We start from the raw sequence: 18,204 nt of genomic DNA, 5'->3' as shown, positions 1-18,204 counted from the left end.
AGCTGTGTAAGCTTGGCATCTTGTGTTCTCCTAACCTAACAAATCCAACCAGAAGAAGAGAACCTTTCTTCTGATTAAGGGGGCTTTCATCTTCTCTCTTCCTAAATCCTAGGTGTTACCCTCTGGCTGGTTGGTCTTAGACACCAAACTTCACTTCCTCGGGCCTAGGTTTCTGCCTCAGTAAGGGCCACACAAAGGACGCCTCTCACAGACTGGCTGAGAGATTAAGTTGGGTGACGTGTGTGTCGGTATCCAGTGCACTGCTTGGCATACAGCGGGTATGCACATCAACACTGATTTTAGGAGATCTAAAATCAACTGTGTCGATGGATGTAAGAGTGTATGAATTGTACGTTGTTCAGCTATGGTAAGATCTACACCCACCAAGTCCCAGTACTGAACTTCCTTTATACCTATGGTATTCTGACCTATCACATACATGATCATTTGCAAACACATTCTACTTCCCCTACTAAATTGAAAATTTCTGGGGGGAGGAGGAGCAAGATTTGACTGACGTGGCAATTGCTGCCTTGGGCCCAGTTACAGGTAAGCCTGGTAAGGACTTTCTTCCTTTCCTTAGAGCCCTCCTTTCAAGACCATGGTGGCATTAAAAGCAACCTGCTGCTTGGATCCTAAGTCAAAGATTCCAGCTATCTCCCTCTTCTGACCGCATCCTTAGTCCTTAACGTGCAAATGGCTCAAGACACGCCAACTTGCACATTCGCGGCTTGCTGTCCAACCTTGGTGCTTTTTACAGAAGTCTAATTGAACTGTGAAGCTGACACGTCACCTCTCCTCATTCATGCATACAACCACTGTTGAGTCCTTACCTATGAACTGTTGTACTAGTACTAGGGACATGGTAGAAAATAAGACAAAGCCTCTGATCCCATGAAAATGAAAAAAAAAGAAAAGAAAAGAAAAGACTGCAAACCTGGCACCAACTAAAAGATAACTCCATGATGCGTCAGGCTGTAACATGTGCAACGGAGCAGATGAAGCTGTGCAAGGGGAACAAGAGTGATGTGAAGGTGGAATTCTCTTTGAAGCCAATGGTCAGAGAAGGGGAAGAGCCCATCAGGGTGAGGGGAGTCTAAGTGGAAGGGTCCTGAGATGGGAGCGTGCTTGGCATGTCTGAAGAGCAGCAAGGAGGTCAGCATTATCTGGACAGAGTGGGCATGGTGGAGTAGCAGTTGAGGGCAGTGGATGGAGACAGGTCACGTGAAGACTTGGTAAGGACCGGTAAGGACTTACATTTCTATTTCAGTGGGGATGGGAAGCACAGAAGGCCTTTGGCAAAGGGGTGACCAGAGCTGAGAAGTACTGAAGGATCACTCCATCTGCTACATGATCAAAGAACAGGAAGGGGTGGGATGATGCACCATTGCATAAGCAGAAAATCCTGAGATACCCTGTGATATACCAAGCAGGAGATGTTGGAAGCTTTTAGGAGGGTGGCTGAAGTGGTAGCGGTGAGGAGCGGCTAGAATCTGCGTATACCGTGAGGTAGAGCTCAAAGGATTTGGTGACAGAGCACACGTAGAGTGTTAGAGAAAGGTGACAAAGAAGGAGGACTCTACTGGCTCTGCCCTGAGCAACGGCAAGAACAGAGTTGCCATTCACTGAGGTGCAGATGAGTGGGAAAAAGCAGGCGTTGGACGTGTTTAGCTTGAGATGCCTCTTAAACACCCAGGCGGGCATGGCAGCTAGGCAGCAAGACGACTGGGTCTGGAACTCAGGAGGAAAGTCAGCCACAGATGTCTGTTTGAGAGTTGCCAGTCCGGAGATGATATTCAAGCCACGGGATGGTGGCCACTGCCCAGGGAGCAGAGCCAGCAGATAGAGAAAGGAACAGATCCAAGGACTGGGTGAGGGCTTAGCTCCGGGGTGCTCCATGTGTAGGTGTTGATAAAATGAGGACTCAGGAAAGAAGTGGGGGGAGAAGGAGTGGCTGGTATGGTAGGGGAACCACCAGGAGAGAGCATGTCCTGAAAACCCAAGAGCGAAAGTGTTTCTAGAAGAGCCTTACACTACAATGCCAGTCCATCTGCAATTTCTCGGGGCTCTACTTTCAACAGATATCCAGAATGAGACCTCTTACCACCACCGCCACTGACCCCCACTCTGCAGCACACTGCAAGCCATCATCCACTCCCTCTTCCCTTCTCCAACCGCAGAAGTCTCTAACTGGTCTCTCTGCCTCCACTCTGGCTCTCCCAGCAGCCTGTTTTCCACCCAGTGGGCAGAGCGATTCTTTTCAAAGGTAAGTCAGAACATTCCGATCATCTTTTAAGTGTTGTTAGTAGGTCCAAGGTGAGGACCGAGTGTTGATCATTTGATTTGACAATGGAGAGTTATTCATTGGTATCCTGGAGCAGAGCAGTTTGGATGGATGGGTGGGAATGAAAGCTTATTCTACTGAAGTCAAAGTGCCAAGAGTGAGCCAAACAAACATCTGTGAGGGCATTCCACTGTCATCGATATTCAGAGAAACACAGATCATATAGCCACAAAGAGATGTTGCTACACACCCACAAGACTGGCTGTTGAAACTTAAAATTCCAGGTGTTGATGTGGAATAGTAGAAGCTCTCATAAACTGCCTCAGAAACATAAAGTGGCGTGCCACTTTGAAATAGCACTTACAGTTTTCTAGTTAATTTTATTTTCTCAGGTTCCCTATAACTTAGCTCTTTTACTCTTTGGCAAATGCCTTAGAAATTTCTGCTTATTTGCATCATGTTACTGGACAATAATGGTCATAAGAAGGACTTGCATAATATTCCAAAAGAAAAGAGCCCTGTGTTCACAGATAATACAATGAATGTTGTGATGGATCCACACACAGAAATACAAGGGTAGAACAATGTGGCAGTGAATGAACTATGGTGGCATCGAACAGGGTAAGTAACTGTAAACTTAAATACCACGTGGAACAGAAGAGGTCACACTGCATTCCTTCGGAATCGCAGGAACTTAAGAGGTAAAATGGGAAGCACTCCCAAAATGTTAAAATAAGGTCCTTCAGAAATCCCCTCCTCCATAAAAACAGTTACAACACAGGCAAAAAGAGTCAAAACCCACCTTTTGGAGGTGTGGGTATTAATCCAAGACACTGAACCAGTGAAGCTTGTTTGTTCAAAAAATGGGTATAAAACGGCTGAATCTTGGTAAGAGCACTGAGCTATGTCGTTTTAATTGCCTTCGTCCCATATCCCTCTCCCTCAGGTTCCCACTAGCCTTGAAAAACTGTATCACAGCAACTAGGGTAGCTGTGAAAACAGGCAGCCTAGCACCCAGTGGAATGGGCAGGACAGTTTAGAGCTCCCTCAAAAGCACCATGGCCATAGAGCTGTTACTAATTTTATGCCTGGCAGTTCCCCAGAAAATCCCCCTTCACAGGACTTGCCTTGCTATAAACTCTTAGAAGAAAACATAAAGAAGCGTTTCACGGCACTCGATTTGGCCAAGATAATTCTGAGGCATGACACCAAAGACACAGGTCACAACAACAACAAAAAAACAGACGAAATGGACTTAACAAAACGTTAAAACTTTTGTGCATCAAAAACCACTTCTGACACAGGAAAAAGGCTACCCACAGAATGGGAGAAAATATTTGCAAATCAAGTGTCTGTCTGATAAGGGATTAATATCCAGAATATACAGGGACAGTCCTACAACTCAACACCAAGAACAACAAAAGGAATGACCTGATTCAAAAAATGGGCAGAGGACTTGAAGAGACATTTCTGCAAAGAAGATACACAAATGGCCTACGGCACATAAAAAGATGTTCAACATCACTCATCATGAGGGAAACGCAAACCAAAACTGCAGTGAGATACCACCTCCCACCCATGAGGATGGCTGCTGTCCAAAAAACAGAAAATAAGACATCCGGTGTTGGCGTGGATGTGGAGGAAATTGGAACCTATGTGTGCTGCCAGTGAAAATGTAAAATGGTACAGAGGCTGTGGAATACAGTGTCGCGGTTCCTCAAAGGATCACAAATAGACTTGCCATAGGAACCAGCAATTCCACTCCTGGGTATACACCCCAAAGAACTGAAAGCAGGGTCTTGAATAGCTGTTGGTATGTCCGTGTTCACAGCAGCACTATTCACAATAGCTAAAACACAGAAGCAACCTAAATGTCCATCGATGGATGACCAATGGATAAGCAAAATGTGGTGTATACTTACAATGAAACACTATCCATCCTCAGAAAGAAAAGAAATTCTAACGTGTGCCACTAAAATGGATGACCCTCAAGGACATTATGCCAAGTTGAAATAAGCCAGTTCCTAAAAGACAAGTCTTGTATGAGTCCACTCATAGGAGGCACCTAGAGTAGTCACAATTCTAGAGACAGGAAGTAGAATGGTGGTGGCTAGGGGATGGAGGCAAATAGGCAATGGAGATTTACAGTTTCAGTTATAGGTTATAAGATGAAAAGGAGTCCTGGTAATCAATAGTGGTGAAAAAACTATTGGAAGGAGAAATGAATACTTCTCCACTCAGAGAAACAGCACTGAGAAGGTGAAAAGACAGTCCACAGGATGGGAGAAAATATTAGTGGATCATATATCTGATGGGGACTAGTACCCAGAAAAGATCAAGAACTCTTACCAGAAAAAGATGTCCAATTTTAAAAGGGCATAGACTGTGAACAGACATTTCTTCAAAGAAGAAGCAAAGATCAATAAGAATGTGAAAGGATGTGCAATATCATGAATTATCAGAAAAGTGCTCATCAAAACTACAATCAGAAGCCATTTTACATCCACTGGGATGGCTAAAATAAAAAAGACAGGCAGTGTTGAATGTCAGTGAGGATGTGGAGAAACTGGAATACTCATTCACGGCTGGCAAGAATGGAAAAGTATGTAGCTGCTTTAGAGAAGAGTCGGGCAGTTCCTCGAAACGCTAAACACAGAGTTAACGCATGACCGAGCCATTCCACTCCCAAGCGCCTACCCAAGGGAAATGAAAACATACGTCCAAGCAAAATCTTATACTCCAATGTCCACAGCAGTATTATTCACAATAGCCCAAAAGTGGAAACTACCAACATGGTCAACCACTGATGAGTCCTAAATAAGTAAATAAATAAAATGTGGCCTATTCCTTTATTCAAAAGGAATCTACTATTTGGCCCAAAGGAAATGAAATACTGACACATGCTACAACATGGCTCATCCTTGAAAACACGTGAGGTGAAGTAAGTCCATCACAGAAGATGACAACTTGTACGAGTCTCTTACTATGAAATACCCGGAACAGACAAAGTCCTAGAGAGCACACTAGCGGTGGCCGGGGGCTCAGGGGGAGGGGTGACATGAAGAGGGGCTGCTAATGAATGGGAGAGTTTTCTTTATAGGGTGAGGAAAAATGTTCTAAATTCGACTGTGGTGATGGTTGCATAATTTTCTGAACATACTACAAACCACTGAACTGGACTCTCTATTACTTTTTGAAGAATTTATTTATTTGACAGAGAGACAGAGAGAAAGTACAAACAGGGAAGCATCAGGGAGAAGAAGAAGCAGGCTCTCTGCTCAGTGGGGCTTGATGCCAGGACCCTGGGATGACGACCTGACCTGAAGGCAGACACTTAACCGACTGAGCCACTCAGGTGCCCCTGAACTGGACTCTTTATTTATTTTCATATTATGTTATGTTAGTCACCATACAGTACATCATCGGTGTTGATGTAGGGTTCGTGATTCACTGTTTGTGTATAACACCCAGTGCTCCATGCAATACGTGCCCTCCTTAATATCCATCACCAGGCCAACCCATCCCCCACCCCTTCTCTCTAAGACTCTCAGCTGGTTTCTGGGAGTCCACAGTCTCTCATGGTTCGTCTTCCCCTCTGATTCCCATCCCTTCATTTTTCCCTTCCTTCTCTTAATGTCCTCCGTGCTATTCCTTATGTTCCACAAGTAAGTGAAACCATACGAAAACTGACTTTCTCTGCTTGACTTATTTGAACTGGACTTCTTAAACAAAAACAATCATGGCATGTGAATTGTATCTCAATAAAGGTGTTATTAGAAGACAAGTAAAATAAAATTACAGTTACACCAGGATGCATATTTGGGAAGCAAAATAATTTTTTTTATTCTTTTTTTTTTTTTAAAGATTTTATTTATTTGTCAGAGAGAGAGAGCACAGGCAGACAGAGTGGCAGGCAGAGGCAGAGAGAGAAGAAGGAGCCCGATGTGGGACTCGATCCCAGGACGCTGGGATCATGACCTGAGCCGAAGGCAGCTGCCCAACCAACTGAGCCACCCAGGTGTCCTCAAAACAATTTTTTTTTTTAAGATTTTATTTATTTATTTGACAGAGAGAGATCACAAGTAGACAGAGAGGCAGGCAGAGAGAGAGAGAGAGAGAGAGAGAGAGAAAGAGGGAAGCAGGCTCCGCTCAGCAGAGAGCCTGATGCGGGACTCGATCCCAGGATCCCGAGATCATGACCTGAGCCGAAGGCAGCGGCTTAACCCACTGAGCCACTCAGGCGCCCACCCAAAACAATTTTTTTAAGGAGAAAATAGTTACCATGAGAGACAGAATCATGATTATCTGTTATGCAGGAGGATCTGTGATTGGCAATGGCACATGGATGACTTCTACGGACCTAAAACTGTTGATTACATCATTCGACCTACACAGCAGTCTCCCTCCCTCGATAAAATATACATCACATAAAATTAACCGTCTTTACCATTTTTTTTCTTTTTTTGTCCCCCTTTTATTTATTTTTTCAGCGTAACAGTATTCATTCTTTTTGCACAACACCCAGTGCTCCATGCAAAACGTGCCCTCCCCATTACCCACCACCTGTTCCCCCAACCTCCCACCCTTGACCCTTCAATACCTTCAGGTTGCCCCAACCTCCCACCCCTGACCCTTCAAAACCCTCAGGTTGTTTTTCAGAGTCCATAGTCTCTTATGGTTCGCCTCCCCTCCCCAATGCCAGGAACCAGACGAAATTAGGGTCCCCTACTCCTCTGCCATCTTAACTTCTCCTCTGTGATTTCCTTTAGATGAGGTTCCTCAAAAGGTCAGGTTCATGGAGAAAGTAGAATAGAGTTGACCAGGAGCTGGGGAAAAGAGTGACCGAGAGTTATTGTCTGATGGGTACAGAGTTTCAGTTTGGGACGATGACAGGTTCTGGAAACAGATGGTGGTGAAGGCTGTCCAGCAGTGTGAATGTACTTAATGCCACCAAACTGTACACTTAAAAAATGGTAAACGTCTTTACCATTTTTTAAGTGTACAGTTTGAAAATGGTAAACGTCTTTACCATTTTTTAAGTGTACAGTTTGAAAATGGTAAACGTCTTTACCATTTTTTAAGTGTACAGTTTGAAAATGGTAAACGTCTTTACCATTTTTTAAGTGTACAGTTTGAAAATGGTAAACGTCTTTACCATTTTTTAAGTGTACAGTTTGAAAATGGTAAACGTCTTTACCATTTTTTAAGTGTACAGTTTGAAAATGGTAAATGTCTTTACCATTTTTTAAGTGTACAGTTTGGTGGCATTAAGTACATTCACACTGCTGGACAGCCTTCACCACCATCTGTTTCCAGAACCTGTCATCGTCCCAAACTGAAACTCTGTACCCATCAGAAAATAACTCTCGGTCACTCTTTTCCCCAGCTCCTGGTCAACTCTATTCTACTTTCTCCGTGAACCTGACCTTTTGAGGAACCTCATCTAAAGGAAATCACAGAGGAGAAGTTAAGATGGCAGAGGAGTAGGGGACCCTAATTTCGTCTGGTTCCTGGAATTCAGCTACATAGTTACAAAATCATTCTGAACACCTGCAACATTAATCACAGATCTGAGAAAAGAATTGCTGCAATTCTACAAATAGGAAAGTGACCACCTTTTGGAGGTATGGAGACGTGAATTCGGGGCAATAGATGAGTAGATAAGGCGGAGGGAGGAAGCCTGCTTAAGGAAGCTCCCTCAAAGTATTATAAGCAGGGGAGCACAAAATTGGAACTTAGAAATCTGCTACAGTGGGGGACGTCCCTGGCTTAAAGATGCTCAGGTGGTGAGGCGGGGTGGAATCCCATGTCAGATAGCGTGGCCCCTGGATCCCCAAGGTCACAAGAAGAATGTGGGGTGCCAGAGTGTGGCAGGATTTTCAGGGATCGGAGCTGGGAAGCCAGGTGAAAACAGCAAGTCTAGCAGCCGGCTCTCTGCTCTGTGTTGCCATGAACTGTGAATTACTTCATAGTGGTATGACTGCTCTCTTGGCAGGGGACAGCAACAGGCAGAAATACAGTGAGGCCCGCACCCCCTTTCCTGGGAAAAACGGCATGTGTTTGCACTGCAGGAGTCTGTCAAGTTTAGAGATTCAGAGCTGAGTGGGTGCCTGAGATAAAAATGCTCGGTCACAGGCCCGGTGAACAAAGAGTTCTGTCCGAAACCAGGGAGACAAGAGGTGATTCACTGCACCTGTGAGGGCTTCCTGAAGAGTGCGGGGAGGGGGGTTGGTGGCTAGAGATTGGGGCATGGCCATATCCACATCCTCAACCCCATCGGTGCTGAAGGCCTTCAGAGAACAAAACGGTGCACAACACCGTGCAATCTGAAGCTGCTCGCACTGAGCCCTGCCCCCTGGTAATAGCAGTGCAATTCCACCAAGCAAGGACACCTGAGATTCCCTGCAACAGACACCCCTCCGCCAGAAGACGGGCTGGAACAACTCGCTTGCACCAAGTTTTCCCATTATAGGGAACCGCAAAATTTTAGCTTTGGGGAAAGACAGTATATAGAATTCACAGCTTTTTAAAAATAATTATTATTCATTAGCCTTTCAGTTTTATTCTTTTCAGGTATTTTATTTTTTTAAATTCCTTTCTGGTTCTTATTAAAGTTTGTAATATATACTTTGTTTCCTTCTGTACTATTTTATTATATATAATGTTACATATGTTATTATATTATATATTACATTTACATATACATTTTGTATTTCTGTATAAATACATATGTTTATATATAACATATATTTATATATAAATTAATATTATACTTATTATATATTTATATATAAAAGTTTTTCATTCTTTCCTATTTGAGATCTATACATACACATTGAGATACATATACACAAACAGATACACAAAAATATATATATATATATATATATATATATAAGTTTTTCTCTCTTTCCTATTTTTGAGATCTAGTTTCTTTTAACAAACAAACCAAAATACACTCAGGATCTAGTTTATTGTTTTGTTCTGTTTTAGTTGTTGTTTAATTTCTTCTTACATTTGTTTGTTTCTTATTTCCTCTGGTTAGTTTTGTTTGTATTTTTCTGGTGGTTTTTGTTTTGTTTGTTTGTTTTGCCTTTTCTCTCTTTTATTCTTTTCTGGACATAATGATGAGATGGAGAAACTCACACCAAAAGAAAGAACAGGAGGAAGTACTACTCACTTCCAGGGATTTAATCAATATGGATAAAAGTAAGATGTCACAACTAGAATTCAAAACAATTATTTAAAAAGTATGCTTGAAAAAAAGCAGAGAAGACACTAGAGACTCCATTATTATAGAAATGAAAGAAGTAAAAACTAATCGGGTGAAAAATAAAAATGCTATTCCTGAGATGCAGTAAAAAAAAAAAGGAGGCTCTGGGGCGCCTGGGTGGCTCAGTGGTTTAGGCCTCTGCCTTCAGCTCAGGTCATGATCTCAGGGTACTGGGATCGAGCCCCGCATTGGGCTCTCTGCTCAGTGGGGAGCCTGTTTTTCCCTCTCTCTCTGCCTGTCTCTCTGCCTACTTGTGACCTCTCTCTTGGTCAAATAAATAAATAAAATATTTAAAAAATTTAAAAAAAAAAAGGAGGCTCTAACTGCTTGGATAAATGAGGCAGAAAAGAGAACCAGTGATATATAAGACAAAATGATGGAAAACAAGGAAGCTAAGAAAGGGAGAGAAAAACAATTACTGGATGATGAAGGGAGACTTGGAGAAATCAGTGATACCATAAAGTGAAATAATATTCGAATAATAGGGGTCCCAGAAGATGAAGGGGGTGAAGAAGGTTTATTTCAACAAATCACAGCTGAGCACTTCCCTAATCTGGAGTAGGAAAGAGGCATTCAAGTCCAGGAGGCACAGAGAAACCCCCTCAAAATCAATAAAAATAGGTCAACATCTCGACCTACAATAGTGTAGCTTGCAAATTTCAGAGATAAAGAGAAAAACCTAAAAGCAGCTCAGGACAGGAGGTCTGTAACCTACAAGGGCAGAAACATAAGACTGGCAGCAGACCTGTCCACAGAGACCTACCTGGCAGGCCAGAAAGGACAGGCATGATATACTCAATGTGCTAAATGGGAAAAATACGCAACCAAGATTACTTTATCTGGCAAGGATGTCATTCAGAACAGAAGGCAAGATTAAGAGTTTCCAGGACCAACAAAAACTAGAGGGATTCCTGAACACTAAACCAGCCATGCAAGAAATATATTTTGTTAAAGATTTTATTTATTTATTAATTGACTGATTGATTGATTGATGGGAGAATGAGAGAGATGAGAAAGAATGAGAGAGAGAGAGATAGGGAGAAGGTCAGAGGGAGTAGCAGACTCCCTGGCAAGCAGGGAGACAGATTCGGGACTCCATCTTGGGACTCCAGGATGATGACCTGAGCCAAAGACAGTTGCTTAACCAAGCTACCCAGAAGCCTCTACAAGAAATATTAAAGGGGATCCTCTGAGTACAGAGAGACCCCAAAAGTAACAAGGATCATGAAGGAACAGAGACAATCTACAGAAAGAGCGACTTTACAGGTAATACAATGGCACTTAATATCTTTCAGTAATTACTCTGAATATAAATGGGCTGAATGCTCCAATCAACAGACACATGGTATCAGATTGGATTAAAAAAAAAAAAGTCCCCATCGATAGGCTGTCTACAAGAGACACATTTGAGACCCAAAGATACCTCCAGATTGAAGGTGAGAGGATAAAGAACCATGTTTTATGCTAATGGACATTGATAAAAACTGCAAGTAGCAATCTTTATATCAGACAAACTAGATTTTAAACCAAAGGCTGTAATAAGAGATGAAGAAGGACACAATATCATAATAAAAGCGTCTATCCAACTAGAAGATCCAACCATTATAAGTATGTATGTCCCTAACTTGGGAGCAGCCAACTGTATAAACCAATTAATAACAAAATTAAAGAAACACATTGATAATAGTACAATAACAGTAGGGGACATTAACACCTTACTCAGGGCAATAGACAGATCATCTAAGCAGAAGACAAACCAAGAAACAAGGGCTTTGAATGAATGACACACTGCACCAGATGGCCTTCGCAGACATATTCAGAGCATTTCATCCTAAAACAACAAAATACACATTCTTCTCAAGTGCCCATGGAACATTCTCCAGAATAGGTCACACACAGTGGGTCACAAATCAGGTCTCAACTGGTACAAAAAGACAGATCATATCATGCATGTTTTCAGACCACAAGGCTTCATAACGTGAACTCAATCACAAGAGGAAAGTTGGAAGGAACACAAATACATGGAGGTTGAAGAGCAGCCTACTAAGGAATGGGTCAACCAGGAAATTAAAGAAGAATTTAAAAAATACATGGAAACAAATGAAAATGAAAACTAAAGGTTCAGAGCTTTTGGGATGCACCAAATGCACTTACATTGTATATAAGAATTCAAGCCTTTCTCAAGAAACAAGAAAAGTCTCAAGTACACAATCTAACCTTACACCTACAGGAGCTGGAGAAAGAACAGCAAATAAAGCTTAAATCCAGCAGAAGAGCAGTAATAAAGATCAGAGCAGAAATTAAAGATACAGAAATTAAACAACAACAACAACAATAACAGTACAACAGATCACAAGGGAACTAGGAGCTGGTTCTCTGAAAGAATTAATAAGATCAATAAACATACCAGAAAAGAAAATATTTACAAATGACATACCAGAAAAATGACATACTAGTATCAAAAATCTATAAAGAACTTCTCAAACTCAACAACCAAAAAACCAAAAAATCCAGTCAAGAAATAGGCAGAAGACATGAATAGACATTCCTCCAAAGAAGACATAGGAATGGCTAACAGACACATGATAAAATGCTCAGCATCACTCAGCATCAGGGAAATACAAATCAATATCACGATGAGGTCCCATCTTAAAAAAAAAAAAAAGAATGAAATTCTGCCATTTGCAATGACTTGGATGGAACTAGAGGGTGTTATGCTAAGTGAAATAAGACATAGGAAGACAAATATCATATGACTTCACTCACTTGTGGGACCAAAGAAACAAAACAGATAAACACAGTGGAAGGGAACGAAAAATTAAATCATATGTAAACAAAGAGGGAGACAAACCATAAGAGACTCTTTTTTAAATTTTTTAAAAAGATTTTACTTATTTATTAGACAGAGATCACAAGTAGGCAGAGAGGCAGGTGGGGGGTGGGTGGGACAGGCTCCCTGCTGAGCAGAGATGCTGATGTAGGGCTTGATCCCAGGAGCCTGAGATCATGACCTGAGCTGAAGGCAGAGGCTTAACCCACTGAGCCACCCAGATGCCCCACCATAAGAGACTCTTAACCATGGGAATCAAACTGAGGGTGTCTGGAGTGGAAATAGGCGGGGGTGGGAGTAATGGGGTAACTGGGTGATGGTCACTATGGACAGCACTTGATGGAATGATCACTGGGTGTTATATGTAACTAATGAATCCTTAAATTCTACCTCTGAAGCTAATAATACACCATATATTAATTGAATTGCATTATAAAAAAATTTTAAGTACATGAAATCATAGAATATTTGTCCTTTTGTGTCTGGCTAAGCTGTTCTCTTTTTAATAATTCAGTGTAAAACACTTTTCTGTCTTATGCATGTCATGGGTTTGTGGTATGATTCAAAGTTAAGCATTTCAGAAAAGAAAAAAGTGATGCAAACTGGAAAAAGAATGTTAATACACTCTGTCAAAGAGCTTCACTATGAAACAGAAGAGAAACTGGATGTGACTGAGAGTGACATGGGCTGAGAAGGATGGTTTCATAAGGGTGAGATATTACAGCTTATAATGAGACTGGATCTATGGACAAACAGATGTTTAAGATGGAAAAGGGAGAAGGGACAACTGGAAAAGCAAACAAAGTCCACGAGAAATTAAAAAGGGTAGGAGACTCCTCATGCAAGCAGAGGGACTGGCCTTCAACTGGAGCATGGACAACTTATCCACCATCGTAGGAGGAAGATCTAGACACAGGGGGCCTCACCCGGCACCGACACGTGGAAGCACTCTTTGGACTGCTTCTATTTTTCTCAGCCAAAGGTGAGGCCAGAAGAAGTCAGAAGAGTGACCTGCTGGCCGAATGTAGGAAGAGGCACATACCGAGAACACAAATGTGCCGTTAGTCAGTATGGTTGTGGGTTTTCCTGAAGACATTTTTAGCCATTCAGGACAGGCATCAAGCAAGTAAAAACAAATGACACACAACAGATGAGACATCACAGCACTCATAACCTGGGAGTCATTTATTCACTTGATAAATAATTCTTGTTTGTCTACTTTTGGACAAGCACTCACCTAGACCTGAGGGTATAATAAAGACGAACAGACAGAATTGGTCACTGAACACACGGAGGCCGCATTCTAACACAGGAGAGACTTTCAGGATACCTAGTTTACAACAGGCATAGTATTACATACCAGGATGTCAGGGCCATCCTATGAAGAGTGTGGGCCTGGACTCACCCACCAACGGGCCCATGATACTCACCCAGAAGGGGAGGCCGCTCTACTGGCATCCCCATACACACGTTTGGACAGTGTTATCAACAGAACTTGAGAAACCAAACTCTGACGATGTTAAAACACAGGGGTATTGACCCTTGCCCCAAGAGTCACCAGCTCACTCAAGTCTATCTTGTGGCACAGGGCTGCCACTCCACTGGCCTTTTCTAACAGACTGGCCTGTGAGATGACGCATATCCCTATAATGCCATCCAGGGATAAAGAACAATCAGAGTTATGATAGCTGTGTGTTACGGAGCAAGAGTTTTAAAGGAGGGGAAGTGAGCAACAGAGTGTGCCTCCAAAGATGTCTAAGCCCCCTGGTCTGGAACACTTGGAGTTAGCCAAGCAACGGACGACAGGAGGGGCGGGGGTGGGGCATTCCGCGCGGCACAGTTGAGAAGGCATGGAGGTTTTGTTTCCACTCTCCAGGCAGGGTCTTGCCTTTTAGTACCTGCAGTCCTTCATGATTACATCAGTCCACGATGTCAAAAGGACCTTAGCCAGGGAGCACTGAAGTTGATGCTGGGGAAGAAGTCACACAGAAAGGACACTACCTGAAGGATAACAGATCGGAAAGACTAGAAAGGACATAGCCAGAGGCTATGCTTCTCTCAGGTAGGCGGTAGCCACCCTTCATGCGGCCAGCATAGATCTGGAGCTACCGCCCGAGGGTCTCTGTGTCAGGGACAGCTGCTACTGATGGACACAGGCCACACACCATCAACCGATTCCCAACGGCCACGTCAGTGGCAGCTTCTTTGAGACAGTCTGCCTCCTCCTCGTCTTCTCTACAGAAATACCAAGTGGCTGCCTATGAGGCTGGCAGAGAGCTTCCGGCGTGGGCTCCACAAATGAAGGGCTGGAGGCGAGCACCAGAAGTGCCGGGACCTTCGTGTGTCAGGTTGGGCATCATGCTGGTGTTGGTACTGATTTTCCTGCCAGGCTTGTACTGTGACCCTGGATCTGTATATTACGCTTCTTACGAAACAGTCATCCCCAAGAGTCTGACGGTCAAGGGAAGGGAAGATCCAGGGGAAAAGGCATCATCCTATACACTATTAATGCAGGGCCAGAAGCAGGTGATTCAACTGAAGGTGAAGAGAGACTATTTTGTGAATAACTTTCCAGTCTTCAGCTATCACAGTGGGGTCCTGCGGCAAGAAGTGCCTTTCATCTCGCATGACTGTCACTACGAAGGCTACATAGAAGGAGTCCCGGGTTCTTTTGTTTCCCTCAGCACCTGTTCAGGCCTCAGGGGCATCCTGATTAAGGAGGGGAAACCCTATGGCATTGAGCCCATGGACAGCTCAGAACAGTTTGAACATGTGTTGTACACCATGGCACCCCAAGCTCGAGTGTCCTGCGGCGTCACTTCCAAAGGCAGCCAAGTGGTGTCCACCAGCCGGCAACAAGGGAGCAGGAAGCCTCGCCGTCCACAGGCACTGCCGTCCTTTTGGTCACACACCAAGTACGTGGAGATGTTCGTCGTGGTCAGCAACCAGCGCTTCCAAATGTGGGGCGGTAACGTCGATGAGACAGTCCAGAGAGTAATGGACATCACTGCTCTGGCCAACATCTTCACTCGGGGAATAAACACCGAGGTGGTGCTGGCTGGAATGGAGGTCTGGACCGAGGGGGACCTCATAGAAGTCCCAGCGGACTTGCGAGTTACACTGAGGAATTTCAACAGCTGGAGACAGGAGAAGCTCTTCCCCCGGGTGAAGCACGATGTTGCCCACATGATCGTGGGACATCATCCTGAAGACCATGTGGGACAGGCATTTCTCAATGGTGCCTGTTCAAGAGGCTTTGCAGCCGCTGTTGAATCCTTCCACCATGAAGATGTCCTCCTGTTTGCGGCGCTCGTGGCCCACGAGCTTGGGCACAACTTGGGTATTCAGCACGACCACTCGGCCTGCACTTGTAAAGATAAACGCTTTTGCCTCATGCGTGAAAACATCACTAAAGAAAGTGGCTTCAGCAACTGCAGTTCTGACCACTTCTACCAGTTCCTCCGGGAACACAAAGGGGCCTGCCTATTTAACAAGCCCCGGCCCCAAGGTCGCCTGCGTAGGCAAGCCTCGTGTGGAAACGGTGTGTTGGAGGTGAATGAGGAGTGTGACTGTGGACCTGACTGTGGTAATAACCCGTGCTGTGACGAAACATGTAGGCTGAAGGCAACAGCATTGTGTAGTTCTGGACCCTGCTGTAATGAAACGTGTGGATATTTAGAAAAGGGAATCATGTGCCGTTCTCCTTTTGGAGAGTGTGACCTCCCAGAGTATTGTGATGGTAACTCTGACAAGTGCCCCACCAACACATACAAGCAAAATGGTACACCTTGTCAACGAGTTCACTATTGCATTGAAGGTCTGTGCAAGACTGCTGATTTTCAATGCACAAATGTTTTTGGATACCCTGCAAGGTCTGCCCCAGAAGACTGTTACGTTTCCATGAACACTAAAGGGGACCGGTTTGGAAACTGTGGCCTTCCCACTTCAGATAACCAGGAATACGTAAAGTGTACAGCTGAAAATATATATTGTGGGAAAATTATATGTACAAATGTTAAACATGTACCAGTGGTCAAACCCATGCAAACAATGATCCAGGTGCCTCATAGGGATGACTGGTGCTGGAGCATGGATGCCTACAATAATACTGATATCCCTGATGATGGAGATGTGGACGCTGGCACACGTTGTGCTCCAGAAAAAATCTGTCTGAATTACTCCTGCGTTGATCATGCTGTGCTGAACTACGACTGTGAACCACGACAAATGTGTAATGGGAGAGGAGTTTGCAACAATTTAAAGCACTGCCATTGTGAGGCTGGCTATGCCCCTCCTGACTGCACGACTATAGGAACTGGGGGTAGTGTGGACAGTGGCTCTCCTGTTTTACAACGGGAATCTGAAAATGCTTTCAGTGTTGCCAAAGATGAGCATGAGTTCGTAGACAATATGATCATAATATTTCTCATACTTTTTTTCCTACTATTAATAGTTGTAACTGCTTTTATCACCCTTTTGTGTAAACATTCAAGAAAAGCTCCTCCAGAGCCCAAAGAAAAGGGTCCAGAAGAGGCAGCAGAAGAGGTTCAGCCAGAAGAGGAGGAGGAGGAAGAGGAAGAGGAAGAAGAGGAAGAGGAGGAAGAATCAGAGCCATAAGAGAAGTAGTGAGAGGAAGAAGCTAAATATATCAAACATCTCAAGCACTGAGTGGGAATGAGGCTCAGGGAAGTACAAGTGAAGTGGGAATTGATGGCTCGGGAATGGGCTCTGAATAAAAATATACTAATGTAGGAGGAGGGATTCATCCACTTTTGGAACTCATTTTAGTAATTAAGCTTTTATTTATTTAATATACTAAATATTTTACTTTTTCTTTTCCACATTTCATTTGAACTCTTCACATGCATCTGTAGACATCAATGTATTTGTCTTGGGCCAACTTTTCCATTCACCAGAAACTTTTTTAGTACATGCCATCTTTCGTCTAAGTTGTTTGACATGTACTACCACATTAGCCTGCATTTATTACTTTCACTTTGTAAGTAACCACTACCTATTATGAGGGTAGTTGTTTGTGTGATCATTTTAATTTGCCTTATAAATGTATATTCATTAAATGAAGAGTGTTTAAGCATAAAAATAAATAAAACCCTATTCAGATTATACATATCTTCAGATTCCACTTGGCATATTTATTGAGTCCATTTTGTTCTGGGACTCTGTGGGAGGTACTATACCTGGGAAGCCAGAAGACCCTGATTGTCCCAAGGTCAAGGGGCAAGTGTTAAAATCATCCACCTTTTCAAATCTGGCAGGTGTTTAACATGATGTATGTATATCCAGTTTACTTCCCAACATTTCCAAGAATTTCATAGAGCCATATGCCCTTTCACCTGAAAGGTTTCATTTATTTTTGTTCTAGAGCAGATTTCATAACCTTTACTCATTACTAATCTTCATGGGATGAATTTCAGACCTCTAAATGTCTCATGTCTGAAGAGCATCACCTAGACTCAAAAAACTAAGCTTATTTTCTAACAGTATACACACCCCAACATACCATAGTGCTAAGTATATGTATAAAACTAAAATTTTGTCTTTTCTGTTTTTTTAATTTATTGAAATTAATAACTTGCTGACTCACATCAAAAGGAATCTCTCCAATTACAGGCAAAGGAGCTTAGAGGTGGTAGATACTTCTCCATGAAGAAGCACGAAGCAAATATAATATTGTTATTCATTCTGTGGTAGGAACTATGTTAAATACTTCGCATTCATTTTCTCAATTTAGTCCTCCCAACTTCCCTATGAAATCTCCATCTTGTTCATGAGGAAGCAAAGAAAATTTGTTCCAGA

General features: G+C 43.1%; 1 protein-coding gene across 1 annotated transcript; it reads left to right on the top strand.

The window, feature by feature from the left end:
• The first annotated feature begins 965 nt into the window (after positions 1-965).
• Positions 966-17,004, top strand: LOC123954389 (disintegrin and metalloproteinase domain-containing protein 1a-like). Its single transcript, XM_046025513.1, has 2 exons — positions 966-1,085; positions 14,485-17,004. Exons 1-2 carry the CDS (start codon positions 966-968, stop codon positions 17,002-17,004), a joined length of 2,640 nt encoding a protein of 879 aa, XP_045881469.1.
• Positions 17,005-18,204: the final 1,200 nt, after the last annotated feature.

Source organism: Meles meles, chromosome 12 (genome assembly GCF_922984935.1).
Source record: "Meles meles chromosome 12, mMelMel3.1 paternal haplotype, whole genome shotgun sequence".
In the NCBI taxonomy this organism is placed as follows: Eukaryota; Metazoa; Chordata; class Mammalia; order Carnivora; family Mustelidae; genus Meles; species Meles meles.
The sequence above is the reverse complement of the archived record's forward strand: the minus strand, read 5'-3'. Positions and strand labels throughout refer to the sequence as shown.

Coding starts and splice junctions, on each gene's coding strand:
- LOC123954389 (XM_046025513.1), top strand. CDS start 966: ATGCGTCAGGCTGTAACATGTGCAACGGAGCAGATGAAGCTGTGCAAG. Junction 1,086..14,484: donor AAGGGGAAGAGCCCATCAGG/GTGAGGGGAGTC, acceptor CGGCCAGCATAG/ATCTGGAGCTACCGCCCGAG.